This window comes from Anser brachyrhynchus, assembly GCF_964034855.1.
Source record: "Anser brachyrhynchus genome assembly, chromosome: 1".
NCBI classification, from domain to species: domain Eukaryota; kingdom Metazoa; phylum Chordata; class Aves; order Anseriformes; family Anatidae; genus Anser; species Anser brachyrhynchus.
In genome coordinates this window covers 97141617-97155039 of record NC_137694.1, presented here as the reverse complement: position 1 = coordinate 97155039, position 13423 = coordinate 97141617, and the positions used below count along the sequence as shown (strand labels likewise).

Sequence of the window (13423 nt, the reverse complement as noted above, 5' to 3'; positions counted from 1 at the left end):
TAGAGAAGCTGCCTGCTCCATGGCTGAGAGGCTGGGTGCGAAAAATCCCAGCCTCAAAGAAGAGCCAGCTTACTGCAGCACCGAGGGGCAGCCAAAACTGGTCCTTCTACTGTCTGCTATTTCCAACACAGCTGCTGGCCTGCTACTGAGAAGCAAATGCTTTAATCACAGTTTAGGGTGCTTCAAGGGTGTGCAGAAAGACACCAAAATGACACCCACGTGAACTTCACGTCACAAAGCTTCCCATGGGCACCAGGCTCTCAACTATCTGCTTTCTTCCCAAAATTATACAAGCATCAAAACGCAGGCGAGAGTGAGGGACAAAATCAGGGAGGCAACAAGATTTGGAAGGCAAAGACCCCAAAACCACTTATTTCAAGCAGCAAACTGGAGGTCCCTGCTCCAGAAGGCAAGTGTGCACTGGGACAGGAGCTGCTCCCAGCGAGGAGCTTTCGCACCCAGAGCTGCCCTGCGCTCTTCCAGCACTCCAGCAGCCAGCCTCTCTGCTCAGGGCACTCTTTATACAAAAGAAACATGGAAACACAGAGAGAGAAAGTGCAAATAGTGGGCACCTGCCCCTGCCAGGGCAGGCAGCAGGTCGCCTGGCTGCCCAGCGGCGAGCACGTGTCCCCGAGCAGCACGCAGCTACATCAGGACGAGGGCACCCGCCCTGCGCTCGGCCGCCCCCTCCGAACCCATCCAAGTGCCCGTGGGCAGTTTGGAGAGCTGGGGGGCACGAGGGCTCGTGGAGGGCGGGCTCCACGCAGCCTTCCCTTGGCAGCCGAGCCTGCAAAAAATGTGTTTTTGTTCTCTGGGAAACATAGCAGCGCTCCAAGAGCAAGAGACAACGCTGGCTCCGAGCTTCTCCCACCCACAGTCATGGAAAAGTGACATGAAATTTCTCAAGCAGACTTTCTGATTAAAGCAAGATCCTTTATGGGGTTTAAATAAAAACCAGCCCTCTTGGCAGGGCGGCGAGAAAGCCTCCCCGAAGGCGGCGCGGAGGGGCTGCCGGGCGGCTGCTGGGGGAGCGAGTGTTCCCGTGCCCGGGTCCGAGGGGAGGGGAGGAGGCCGAGCAGAGGAGGGGAGGTTTTGCAATGTCATAAAAATGATTTGCAGCGAACATGCTTCATACTTCTGGAATTTCTTGGCACCGTTCAATTACAAAAAAATAATAATAATAAAAATAAAAAGAAGGAATAAGGGCGAACTTCAGAAATGCCATTAATCCTTTAAGACAGGCCGAGGAGGGGAGCCATGTTTCCACTGGGTATTAAAGCCAGATGAAGGTTAACTCTTCACTTGTGAAAAGCTGGCGGCGCCCCGCGCTCCTCCAGCAACGAAAGTTCCTGCTGGGGAGGGGAAGGGTGCCGGGCATTTTCTCCTCTTCACTTTTTGTACTCGATCAAGGAATAAAATAGCGAGAGCCGCAGAAATGGAAGGAGGTGGAGAAGAGGCGAGAGCCCAGCGTCCGCCTGCCCACATCACACATACTTCTCCGATCGCCAAAATATAAACGAGCATCGGGGAAGTTAATGTGCGCCTTGGTGGTCTGGATTCATCACGGCCAAATTAAGATTTCGGAGCCAAGGCATAGGCTCCAGCACCGCTGGCAGGGAGCTGCACATGCACACACACACACGTGTGCATGCACGCATGGACTCTGCGCAGCCCCACAGCCCCACCGGGGAGCACCGTCCCCGTGGGGGGGACCCTCGGGACGGCAGACGCGGGGGGTCCCTCGCACGCAGCCCCCCAGCAGCTTGGCCCAGCTGCGGGGTGCCCCGCTGAGGGGGCTGGGACCCACGGCTCCTCCTGCGTCCCCCCGCGGAGGGGGAGAGGATGGAGGAAAGGGGCCGTGGGGTGAGAGCGGTGGGGGAGAGGGGGGAAGTCATCAGGTGGGCAGCAGGACGAGCCATTTTCCAACACGCAAGCAACAAAAGCTCCCTGCCAAGCTACTCCCCTAAATTCCTGCTCCCCCACAGCGAACAAGGCTGCGTTATTTGCCAGCGGGCTCTGCCCTGGCTCCCCGCCGCTTCCCCATGTGCACCACAGCACGGCAAAACGGAGGGGACACGCAGCTTCCTCCTGGGGGCTTCAGAGGAGCCCCCTGGGATGGGGGGGACCCCGGTGAGGGTCAGGGGACGCAGCACGTGCGCCCCTTTGCACCCCGGTCAAAATCCGCGCCGCAGCTGGGAGAAACCGCTTCCCCCTTCTCCTGGCTGCGAAGCCCGGCTGCGCGGGGATAACAGGGCTTACAATTATTATTATTTTTATGTCTGTGAGTATAAAGGAGCGCGACCAGCGGCCGTTGCTCGTGTCCATCTGCGCCCCGCTTGGAGGCGCGAGGAGGGTCAGCCCCGCAGCTGCCTGCGCCGCTGTCATCGGGGAGCGAAACCAGCTGCAGCCCGGGGCCGGGGGCCAAGCAGCGAGACGGGCGAGACAGAGCGGATTAAATGAATGGGAGGCCATAAATAACTCGGGAGAAGGAGTCGGAGTAAATAAAAAGCAGGCCCTCAAGGTGAAAGTCCTCCCCGCGGCCCTCGCGGGCACACCCAGGCTGCCCTACAGCCTCCGGCTCCCTCGTGCACCCCCAGGTGCATCCCCAAGCCCCGCTCCCCCTGGCCTCCGCATTGCCCCGGGCCGTCCCGCAGCCCTCCTGCCAGCTCTCCGCAGCTCAAGCAGCACCACCTGTGTTTTCCTTCTCTCCCCTCCTCACGCCACCTCTGCCCCCGGGGCCAGAGCCCCCCATGCTGTGCCGTGCCGTGCCGGCTCAGCAAATGCTCTTCCAACCTGCAGCCAGCCCCCCTGCCTCGGGGGAGCCGTCAGCGGAGAGGCCCAGGTGGAGGGAAAGGAGCAGGGCCGGCTTCAGGATGCAGCTGCAAATTCCTCGGGGACCCCCAGCCTGACCCGGCGCAGGGTCGCTGCCCGCGAGCACCACAGCTCGGCTTTCCCCACGTGCTGCTGGGGGGCAGCGAGCCTCCCCCATCCCGCGGCATCCCCGGGACACACGGACACCCCCTCTCATCCCCACCCGCAGGGTCGTGGCACGGGGATACACCAGAGCAGGTGGTTCCCCCTTTGCCTCACCCCTGATTTCATTTTTGGGGGGTTTAAATGACACGTCTATCCATCCCGGGCTGGCTGTTGTGCTGAATGCACGGATTTTTCCACGCACGCAGCCAAATGCTGGGGCTTGCACGGCTTTCACCACCTCTGGCTGCCTGCACTTCAGCACCTCTGCTCCAGCCAAGCACTTCGGCATGTTTTTCCCTCTGAGTTACCACCCCACGAGCTCTCAACTTTGGAAGTCTTTTGCCACGGCAGCACCAGCCCACACCACACCGTGCTCACGCCCCTGGCAGATTTATGTGGCCCCCCAATGTTGGCTGCAGCCGTACCTTTCTGTGTAGCACCAGGGCCGTTTGCCGCCTGGAAGCTGGCAGAGAAAACACCTTTCTCTTCCTTGCTGCTCTCAGCCCTGCAAAGGGCTCAGGATACCTCCGCCCCACACATTCAGGCTGTGCCGGCCTCCAGCCCGCTGCACGACGCCCCAAGTGCTGCTCCTCTTGCTGCTTTAAGAAATCTTCCCCTTCCTGCGCACCCCTGGGCTGTCCAACCACCATTTTCTCCCTGCCAGAGGAACTAAATGCTGGCTTCAACCAGAGCTCTGAGCCGGGGGGGGCAGGGACGGGCTGGGGATCGCCAGCCGGCGTCGCTGTGCCACGGACGGGGAGGGAGGCACCAGTGCCAGGGCTGCAGCACACCGTCTGTCTGCCTGCTTGCTGACCATCGGCGAAGCCGAGGAGGCGCCGAGGGACCGGGCACGCAGCACCTGGGGCGCTCGAGGGGGTTTCCTCCAAGGGAGGAGGAGAAAAAGAGCCAAAAAGTTGGCCAGATGTTACCTACGCCCCTCGAAAGCTAGCAAGACACTTTTTCCAACGACTCCTGATCCACTTCCAAAATCAACCTAAATCATAATCTGGAAAATACTTCTTTCTGCCTCCTGCTTTTTTTCTTTCACGTTCCAGCTTCTCTCTTCCACCTCCAAAAGTAATTTTAGGACGGAGCCAAGACTTTCAGAGGGTTTTCTCCCAGCCCAGCCGGTGCCCTGGAACAAGCCCACGGTGCCAATGGCAATGCCAGCCTGCCAGGGGCTTTCCTCTCCCCCACCTTGGTCCCCAGCTCTGTAGATACGGCCTGGAGCAGGAGTGACAGCTCGTGGTGCACCTGGTGGGCTTCCCATCTCAGTCCCACCACAAATCGGTGCCCCTCCTTATCTGAGACCACTGCAAAGCTGATGTTGAGAGTGGCCTCCAGCTCCCTGATGTGAGCCTGGCTGTTCGAACCCCTCCAGAAGGTTTCTCTCCTACACCTTCAGTCCCACGTCTTCCCAGGGCTGCCCCTTCTCTCTTCACTCACAGGTTTCCAAGCCCTCCCCATCCGAGGCTGCCTCACAACCTCGGGGTGGCTTAAGGCCAGCTCGGAGCCATTCAGTGCACCACTCATCCCGTGCTTCCCAGGCCAGGCTCACGTCAGCAGCACGTCACACTCCACGGACTACTTGGTTGTGGTCTTGATCTGTCCTGAGGGGCACACTGGGACCTTCTGGTGCCGTAGGAACTGTCTCCTGCCCACCACTGGTGCCAGACCCAGGAAGACCCTCAAAACTGCCACTCTTCGTCAAAGAAGATGGAGCTGGTGGTGGTGGTGGGCTGGGGCGAGGGGGAAAAGGAGAAAAGGAGATCAGCCTGAGAATGAAATGATCAGGCTGAGGGGCTGTGCACACCCTGCTCTCCTAAATGCAAACCATGTCCTTGGTAACCCCATCCACCTCTCCCCTCCTCTCCTTCCCTCTATCAGGCCACCAGCGCACACAGCCCCCTTTCTGCTCTGGAATGCGTTCTCCGAAACTTAATCTCGGCGCGGAGCTCAGGCCAAATCCCCCGACGGGTTCGGCCCCGTGACAACCCCCTCCCGCCCGGCTTCAGAGCGCAGCAACTCTCCCTCACCTCCTCCTCCCACCCAGCCTGGCCTAAACATTTCACTTCTGATTAATGTATCAGTGACAAGCCAATAGCTCTTGGCTTTAAAGCAAAACCAGCCCCCACTCCGCACAAACATCTTCACTTCTGCGCTTTCTTAAGGCTTAGCCCCACGCTCCCCCTCGCTGTGAAGACGAAGCCCTCTCTGTGCCTGGGGAGGGGGCCCGGAGGCACTGCTGGCACTGCCGGGGGATGGAGGTCTCCTCAGCACGACCTGCTGTGCTAAATGCTGCACGGGTCTCGGAGAGGTTCAGACTCCTCTGTCCCGACAAGGGTGGCCCAGGCAGAGCCTCCCCAGGAGCAGCGGTGAGGACCACAACTACAAAAATGTCCTGAAAAGTCAAAGGAGCCCTCCCTTCCTGCCAGGGCAAACAAGAGAGCTTAGAAGAACCTCTCGAGATGGGTGAGCAGAGGCCTGAGCAGTGCAGGGGAGGGCAGAAGACCAAAGTTACTCACTAGCTAGCGTGACCACCGCGGGGACACTGGCGATGACTCCCTCGGGCACACGAGCAATGCACTGGTAGCGCCCCACGGTGTGGTTGTTGAGGGCTGCGACGACGAGTTTCCCTCGCTCGACGTGGATACCCAGCGCCTCGTCCGACCCAGCCAGCTCCTTCCCGTTGAGTCTCCAGGTGAGGTTCACTCCAGGGGGGTCCACCACACACCCCAGGCTGACCGGGCCCCCGAATTTTTGGACAATGGAGGCAGGCTGCACGGTGACCTGCAGAGATTCACCTGCACGGAGAGAAAGAAACAGCAGGAGGAAAGCCCCATGAGTCTAAGCAAAAGAAGGCACAGAGGGAAAACCTGCAGTGCTGCTGCATTTTGCATTCCCCATTGCTTCTATACGTGCCTCACCCTCCCCTCAGCTCCTCATCCTCCCCCACTAGTACTTGGAGACACACACCAGCCTCATTTCTTCTTGGCAGGGATGTCCAGCCCCACCTGTCACCCCTTCTCCCTTTGAGGAGCATTTGGAGCCAGAAAGAAGTGGGATCCCAGGAGCTCAGCTTCCCTCGAGACAAAACATAAACAAACCAGAATATAGAAGAGCAGAAACTCACTCAGTTGGGCAAAGCAGCTAGCGGCTGCGAGGAGGAGGCAAGGGATGGGGGACATGGGTCTCTTCTTCCCACGTGTCATTGCCATCCCATGCGGTGTCTCCTGGGGCAGAGGCGCCCAGGGAAGGGTCCCATAAGCTGCTTCAAGGGATGTGGTGGAGGCGCGGCAGTGGCTTCCTGCAGGAGACAAAAAAAGATGACGTTATAAAACCCTCGGACTTCTCTCTGTTTTCCAGCCCTGCCTAGGTCTTCTATCAACACCCATAAACTTTCAGGGTTTCACCAAAGCCTGAGCAGGCTGCAGACACTGGCACAAGGTGAACCACACTTACTTGGCACCTTTATTCTAAACTAAGAGAAACAACGTATGGGAAGATTTCAGATAAACTACTCAGCCTGAAGCACAGCCTATTTAGAGTTAACTACCTGTCTGGACAAACCACCAGGTTCGTATTTGAAGGCACCAACAATCTTCAAAAAATGCGAAGCCCAAGGCCACCCATCACAGCTCAGGTTGCTGTGAAGAGCTGCACGTCGCAGCAGCTGCTTAGGAGGGACCGTGAGGAATGAACACCAAAGCAGACAAAGCTGGCAAGGGGGACCAAAGATCTACATGGCTCAAGCAATGACCAGTTTGAGCACGTCCTTTCCATACCCATCTCGGTCAAAAAGAGGGGGCAAATCCCTTCAAGCATAACCTCCAAAAGAGAGGCTCCTGTTGTGCAGGCTGACACAGACACCCCGTGAGATGCTCGGTAAGGCAAGGAGCCACAGCACTCAGGGAGATCTCACCAAGCCATGATTTTGCTGGTGATGCAAAGGAAGCAATGCCAAGCAAACCGATCTGCAGCTGAAGCCTTGCGAATGCCACGAAGAGCATCCCAGCGCCGTACTTTGCAGCCTGATGCGAGCTCACCCTGCCTGCCCTCCCAGCGGGCTCGACGTGAGCCAGCTCTTTCCCGGGAGTCGGGCAGCCACAGTTGGCGTGGCCGCGAGCCCAAGATAACAAGCTCTGCCGAGAGGCAGGGCGAATTAGGTCACGCTTGGTGTGTCCCTACGTGGCATCCAGGAGCACAGACTGAGCCTGGCTGTTGGGTATCAGGCTGCTGCAGACCCTGCAGGCTCCCGGAAAGATCAGCTGAAGTCACGCTGCTGCAGCCCACAGCTCCGTTACATGTGGAAATCCTCTGTGGGTAACCACCAGCGCCAAAGCGATAACACAGCAACCTCCCTCCCACGTGCCTCATCCTTCCCAGCACCGCTCTCCTCCCCCGAGGAGGGGAGAGCCTCAATTATTTGGCTTTGAGGCGTTTTGCCCGCTAACCAGCACAAACTGTGGCTGGAGATCCTTCAGCTATTGGTTTGGAGAGCATCTGAGTCACTCAAGTTCATTTCTCCACCTAAGGGAGCTACCAAAGCGTCCTCCCTTGTGCCACGGCCACCACTGACCACGGCAGTAGAAGCGCCCGAGGTCCTTCTCTAGCAGAGCAGTACCTCCGTTGACACCACCGATGTGCCACCTTAACCTAGAAAAGACTCTGCGTTGGTTTAGGCTTCAAAATTGGGTTTCTACCTCACACCAGGAGGTACACCGGGGACGGACAGTCTTCCACCAAAGCAGAAGAATCATTTTGGGGTAGGACTCGAGCCTTGCTCCTCAGTGCTGGAAGCCTACAGAGCGAAGCTGACTCATTCACCCTCTCTGGATGGGTTTGGCAGCAGGATGGAAAAATGTTGGACGGAAAAGGGTTGGACTCCTCGGAGTCCATGCTGGGGGAGGGGGACGGCGAAGAGGTTTCCAACCAGACCTCCCTGCAGCAACGCGCCACGCAGAGCCGCTGGCCAGAAGGGCAGAGCCAAGGGCGCAGACGTGCGACGGACCCTTCGCGAGCGAGGACCACCCAGGCACATGGAGGCAAGGACCGAACTGGCTGTCCCCAGGTCTGCGAAGAGAAGAAGGGCAAGAGGTGGGGGGTGGGAAGGAAAGGGGCGAGGACAAAGTTTGGCCGAGGCACTAGGCAGATTAACCAGCACCGAGCGGAGAGCGAGGAGAGAAGGTGTGCTGCAACAAGTGTATGGTACCTCCCCAAACCTCCAGGCAGAATATGAGCTCTAAAAAGGGACATGTGGCCATTTCTTTCACAGCTGAGTGAAGTACAAAAAGTAAATGGCCGGCATAAAAATAATGAGGAAAATGAATGAAAACATCAATTCCAAAAGGACTATTAGGATCCGGGGCCAGATTTCGAAATTCTCAGCTTCCACAATTGAAGCCAGATTTTCAAAAGCATTCAGTTCTTGACATGCTGAGCTCTCCTGAATAGGCGACCAACTTACTTCGACGCCTAAATGGGAGCTGACCTCTTTTGAAAGCGCTGCCCTTAAGCAGCCTGCAGTGGTGCAGAGCGAGGAACTTTATTAATCGGGCGGCTTTCGATCCACCCTGCATCCCGAAGGAGCGGAGGTGGCCCCGGGCTGCGGTCCCCGAGCAACGTCCCCGGCTGCTGGCACTTCTGCGGCCACCATCACCTCCAGCCTCTGCTGGAGGAAAAGAAGGAGTTAAAGTCACGGGAAGAGCTCCAAAGGGGGGGGCAGCGGTGGGGGAGTTATTTACTTATTTATTTTTAATTCTTTCCTGTCAGGTTAAAATAACAATTTCCTGCCAGGGGAGCGAAGGCTCGAAGTCCCCTTCAGACAGCCCAGTAAATCAAAGGAGGGGCCATTAGGAGAACAAAATTAACGAGGGCTTCGTCAGATGAGGGGGACGGCGGGGGGTGTAAAACCTGTCGGCTCCGCTTCCCGCCCCACCCTGAAGCCCCCTGCCCCACACCGAAGCCCCCCTTGCTGAGGGAGAGGAGTGGGATGGGGACGGCAAGAAGAGGCCATGAGAGGGAAGGGAGGCGTGTGTGGAGAAGGGGTGGCGAGGCTGGAAGGGGAAAAGGGGCCTGAATTAAAGGCGGGCGGCGAGAGAGGTGTTGGGTGATTAGAAGCTGAAGGTTTTACTGAGGAAATGCTGCCCACAGCCCCGAGCCCCCTCCTGCTTAACGAGGGCCGGCCGAGCAGCCCTCGTTACAGCCACGCCGCCTGTGATTTACAAGGGTCCCAAATAGAAACCAGCCCCTGCCCCGTCCCCAGCAGCGTGGGCAGACGGGGAAAAGGCCAAAACCTGAGGGTGCTGGGGACAGGGACACAGCCTGCCTGCAGGTAGGGAGGGATGGGGCGAAGGAGAAGGGGCTGAGGCCAGGTAAAGGCTGCATGAACCAGCAGGTTGGGCAGGGGCACCCCCAGATCTCTGCTTTGGGATCCAAGCTCTTCACAAGAAGCATCTTTTGCAGCATGCTGATGTTGCTTGTAATCGTTAGTTTCTAATACAAGAGAGGTTTGGGTGTTTTTCTGTTGTTGCTGTTTCACAGAGCTTAAAGCACTGAAAAGGAAGGTGAAGAAGAGCCACAGTACCCATTCAGGGTACTTCACAGGCGAGGGAACGTGAGGGCTAGCTGAGAAGCCAACCTGGTGCAAGGTCATGCCGTGAAGCAACGGCAGGGCTGGAAACCAAAAGCTCTCTGCCTGGGGTGTCCATCCCAGCAGGCAAGTGGTTCTTGGACCCCAAATTGCTGCTGTCCCCTCTGCAAAGTGCTACCACACAAGCACGTAATCCTCCGGCTGAAAGGCACGGTCGAGGTGAGACACCCGAGCAGGTCAGCAGTTAGCCCTGCTAACAGAGCCTTTGATCCACTGGTGTGAGGAGTTCCTCCCTGCCTTTTTGGAGAGGTCAGGCAAAAAAAAAAAGGGCCCTCTCACTGGCCAAAGAGAGAAATTGTGGGATAACTTTGTGCACACAGCTAGGAGAAAGAAAACAGCCAGAACCAAACCCAGCATGGCACCACCACCCTGCAAACCAGCAAGTTTGCCTGCTAACTGCAGATCACGCCTGGGCACCAGCTGGCCCTAAAAAAACACCACAGATTTCCCCCAGGCCGGTCCCGAGCAATTCGGTGGCAATAGACACCTGCCTAAAAGAAACAAAATAAACTCGCAAGTAAAACAGCTCCTACTTGTTGAGCAGAGCTGCTCACGTACACCGAACCAGCAACAAACCAAACCAAACGTGCTGCGATCTTTGTGACTTTTTGCTGAAATCTCCCTCAGGAAGAAGCCCCAAAGGCAACCCCTTTCCACACCTGCCCCTGGTGGCATCGTGCAGCCTGAAACGGGCAGCAGGGCGCGAAGCCTTCCCGACTTCTTTCTGCTCGTGTCCCCAAAAATCCAGGCCAGCGTCACTGCTTAGCGGGCACGGGCTGGTGAGGCCTGTAGGTCCCAGGTCGGCTGGACAGACGGACACCCTGGGACAGGGGAGGCAAGGATGCCCTCCCCAGGCCATCCCAGAGCCCCGAAAACAGCTCGGGCTCTTGAAAAGACGAAACTCCGGCAGCAAGCAAGCCAAGGCAAGGCAAGGCGCGCTCCCCCCATGCCCTCGGCACTTAATTTCCCTCGCCTCCCCCCGGCCCCCCCGCTCCGTCCTGAGTAAATTCAATTTGACAACCCTGCTAATTGGATAAACGCTGCTCCCTGCGCTCCTTTAAGGCCGCCCGCTTTTCTCTGCTCGTTTTCGGAGGGCGATTGTGGCTGTTCTTTAACACGAATTCCATCTGCTTTATTTCTCCTCTGCCCATTCACGGCCCCTCCTGCATATGTATGAGGGGCTGCGCCCCCCCCCGGCCCCCTCCCCCGGCCCCCCCACCCCTCTCCCTGCCCTCTCCCATTGCCCGGGACAATAACCCCCCAAATGCCCCCTTCTCCCACCCCGGCCCCTTTTTTCGCTTTAGATAAACACAGGCAGTGTCAAGTGTGAGGAGGAGGGGGGGGGGGGGGGGAATGGGGTTCAACTGCCAGTCAAGCCCCGGGCCCTCAATGAAGCCCGGAGGCCCATCCTAATCTGCTGCATGCTTGCCATATGGGAGCTGTGTTGCCCTGGGAAACACTAACAGGCAGAACGGAGCTTAATAGAGTCCATATTCATTGTAATGCAGTGAAATGGCTCGAGGGACTATTGCCCCTTGGGTCTGTTTTCATTCTTCTGCTCCCCCTCTTTCTTTCTCTCCCCCTCTCCCTTTTCCTCCCCTCCCCACCCCACACCCCCTTTTTCCTTTCTTCCTTTCAAAAGGCCCCGTCCCTGGAGAGCTCTAATCTGGAGAGGCTGGGGGCTCCCCGAAGGGACGGCCCGGGAAGGGGACAGGGGGGCGAGGAGGGGGACGCAGGGGCTGCCCGGCCGGGCTCTCCCAGCTCGGGGGGCGCGGGTGCGTGCCGGAGACCCTCTCCTCCCCGCGGGCCCCCGTCCTCGCCGGCAAAGCGCGGCACAAAAAGAAGGGCGCAGATGGAGCGTGCGGCGCGGGCTCTTCAGAGACAAAGTGCACCCAGGAAACAGATGTTGTTGCTGCAACAAGCCCGGCGGCTCGCCCGCTCCTTCTCCAACCCGCGCCGCCGGGGGAAAGCGCGCCCAGAGCGCTGGCTGGGGCTGCCCCTGGGGCTGGCACAGGGTGCGCCCCCGGCCGAAACCCTTAACCCCGCTTTGGGGTTGAGGCTTGGTCCTGCTTTGGTTCCAACCTGGAAGAGCTACCGTGGCATTAACCCAGCTCCTGGCGCAGCAAGGAAGGCCGGCTGACCTGGGGCTCCGCAGCAGGACAGCGTTGCGCCTCTGCAATGGGAAACGCTGTGGAGAACGGAGCAGGAACGGGGTCACCCGCTGACCCAGGTGTGATGTGAAAACCACCGTCCGTCTTGGAAGCCTGGGAATTTACTTTGCTGCATACTTGTTTGTCAACCCCGGCGTCCTAGCCTTCTGAAAATGACACTCATTTTATCATTCACATCGCAATTAAAGCCAGAGACCACTGTCAATGCAGGCACAGCTGCAGACAGATGCTGCACAGAGCAGAGCAAAAACCATCCCACGCCCTAGAGACTTCAAACCACAGGCTAGGAGCATTGCTCGCCTTAGCATGTTTGATGCAAGGGATAACAAAAATGTATCCATCCATGCCTTTTCCTATTTGGAGTGGCTGGGCGAAGCATGAGGCACTTGCCTCTGCTTTGGCGTGCCCTAAGAGGCAGCGTGAGAGGCAGGCCGGCGTTTCACACCTCTGCAGAGATGCTGGTAGCACCGCACAGGACTCCCGACACATCAGGAGGACTTCAGGGCTGCAAAGCACCCCCAGGGGCCGTTCCCACCAGCCCCAGCCACTCGGTACCAACCTCGAGGTGGGAAGGATGCACAACCTGCCTGCTACGGGGCCGAATTTCCCCCGGGCACAAGTGGGGCATCAGGTCGCTGCCGTCCCCCCCACTCCACCAACAGCCGCGGGGAGCAGAGCGCCGGGAGGGCCGGGCAGCTCCCGCCGGGAGCCGTCATCGCGCCGACACAGATGTGCCTGTGGCTAGTTTACACAAGTCAGGGCACCGCTTTTGTTTTTCCTGTCTCATCCTCTCCAAACAAAAAAACAAAACTCGAAGTCTGAGGTTGAGGCTTTAATTGCCTCTTGGGTTAGGGAGAGGTCAGCGAGGAGACAGGCCCGGCAAGAAGCAGGGAAAATAACACGGGGGAAAAGCCCTGTGAGGTACCAAAGGAAAGTAAGGAACAGAGGTGGCAGAAAGCTCAAATCAGGAAAATTAAACAGCAATGAGGAAGTCAAGGGCGATGCCATGGCACACCTACACTTTGCTTAATCGCGGGACCTTCATCACAGCGGGCAAACCGCTCTTCCTGAGAGCAGCTGTCTTCTTTACATGCTTAAACATGAACCCACCTCCAAGCTCCTTTTTTTTTTTTTTAATAAAAATTCTTTGTCTAAGAACAATAGAAAAATCTTCACCGTATCAAATTAGGAACAATAATAGAGTGAAAAAACAAACAAACAACCCCCTCCCCCCCCAAACCAGAAAAGCCTACAGAAACTGCCAGCAACAAACTGTTAAGCTTTCCTTGGGGGAAGTTGCAATGGGGAAAGTTTCCTGATGGGGCAGAGAGAAGCCTTGGCTACTTTCCTAGCTCTTGAGCTTTTGTCCAGGGTGTATTTGGCAGCAAGGGCACCTACAACAGTTGCAGCGTTAACAGTCAAAAAAACTGACTAAGCCTATATGAAATACAAGTCAGAAATACCTGCTAAAACAACGCACTGAGATGATCACAGCAGAGGACTTGATCCCGCTGCCTCCAAAATCGGCGTGATCTTTGCCATGACTTCAATGGGAGCAGGCCCAGAAATTGCATTAACAAGTGCAAGGCTAGTTTAACACAGTTGACATAAAAATCCAGAAGAG

General features: G+C 57.4%; 1 protein-coding gene across 9 annotated transcripts in view; it reads right to left on the bottom strand.

Moving 5' to 3' along the window:
* The window catches only part of BOC (BOC cell adhesion associated, oncogene regulated), a 47277-nt gene that overhangs the window by 14131 nt on the left and 19723 nt on the right, over window positions 1–13423 (bottom strand). For 8 of the 9 annotated variants that reach the window (XM_080566759.1, XM_080566760.1, XM_080566755.1 and 5 more), the window contains 2 exons: window positions 6110–6283; window positions 5502–5780 (listed from right to left, as the gene is read on the bottom strand). In XM_080566759.1, coding sequence (XP_080422885.1) covers window positions 5502–5780; window positions 6110–6194 — 364 coding nt within the window. In that variant the 5' untranslated portion in view covers window positions 6195–6283. Of the gene's footprint in view, window positions 1–5501; window positions 5781–6109; window positions 6284–10287; window positions 10561–13423 lie in introns of those variants that run through there. The other variant, XM_080566754.1, reaches the window with a different exon arrangement.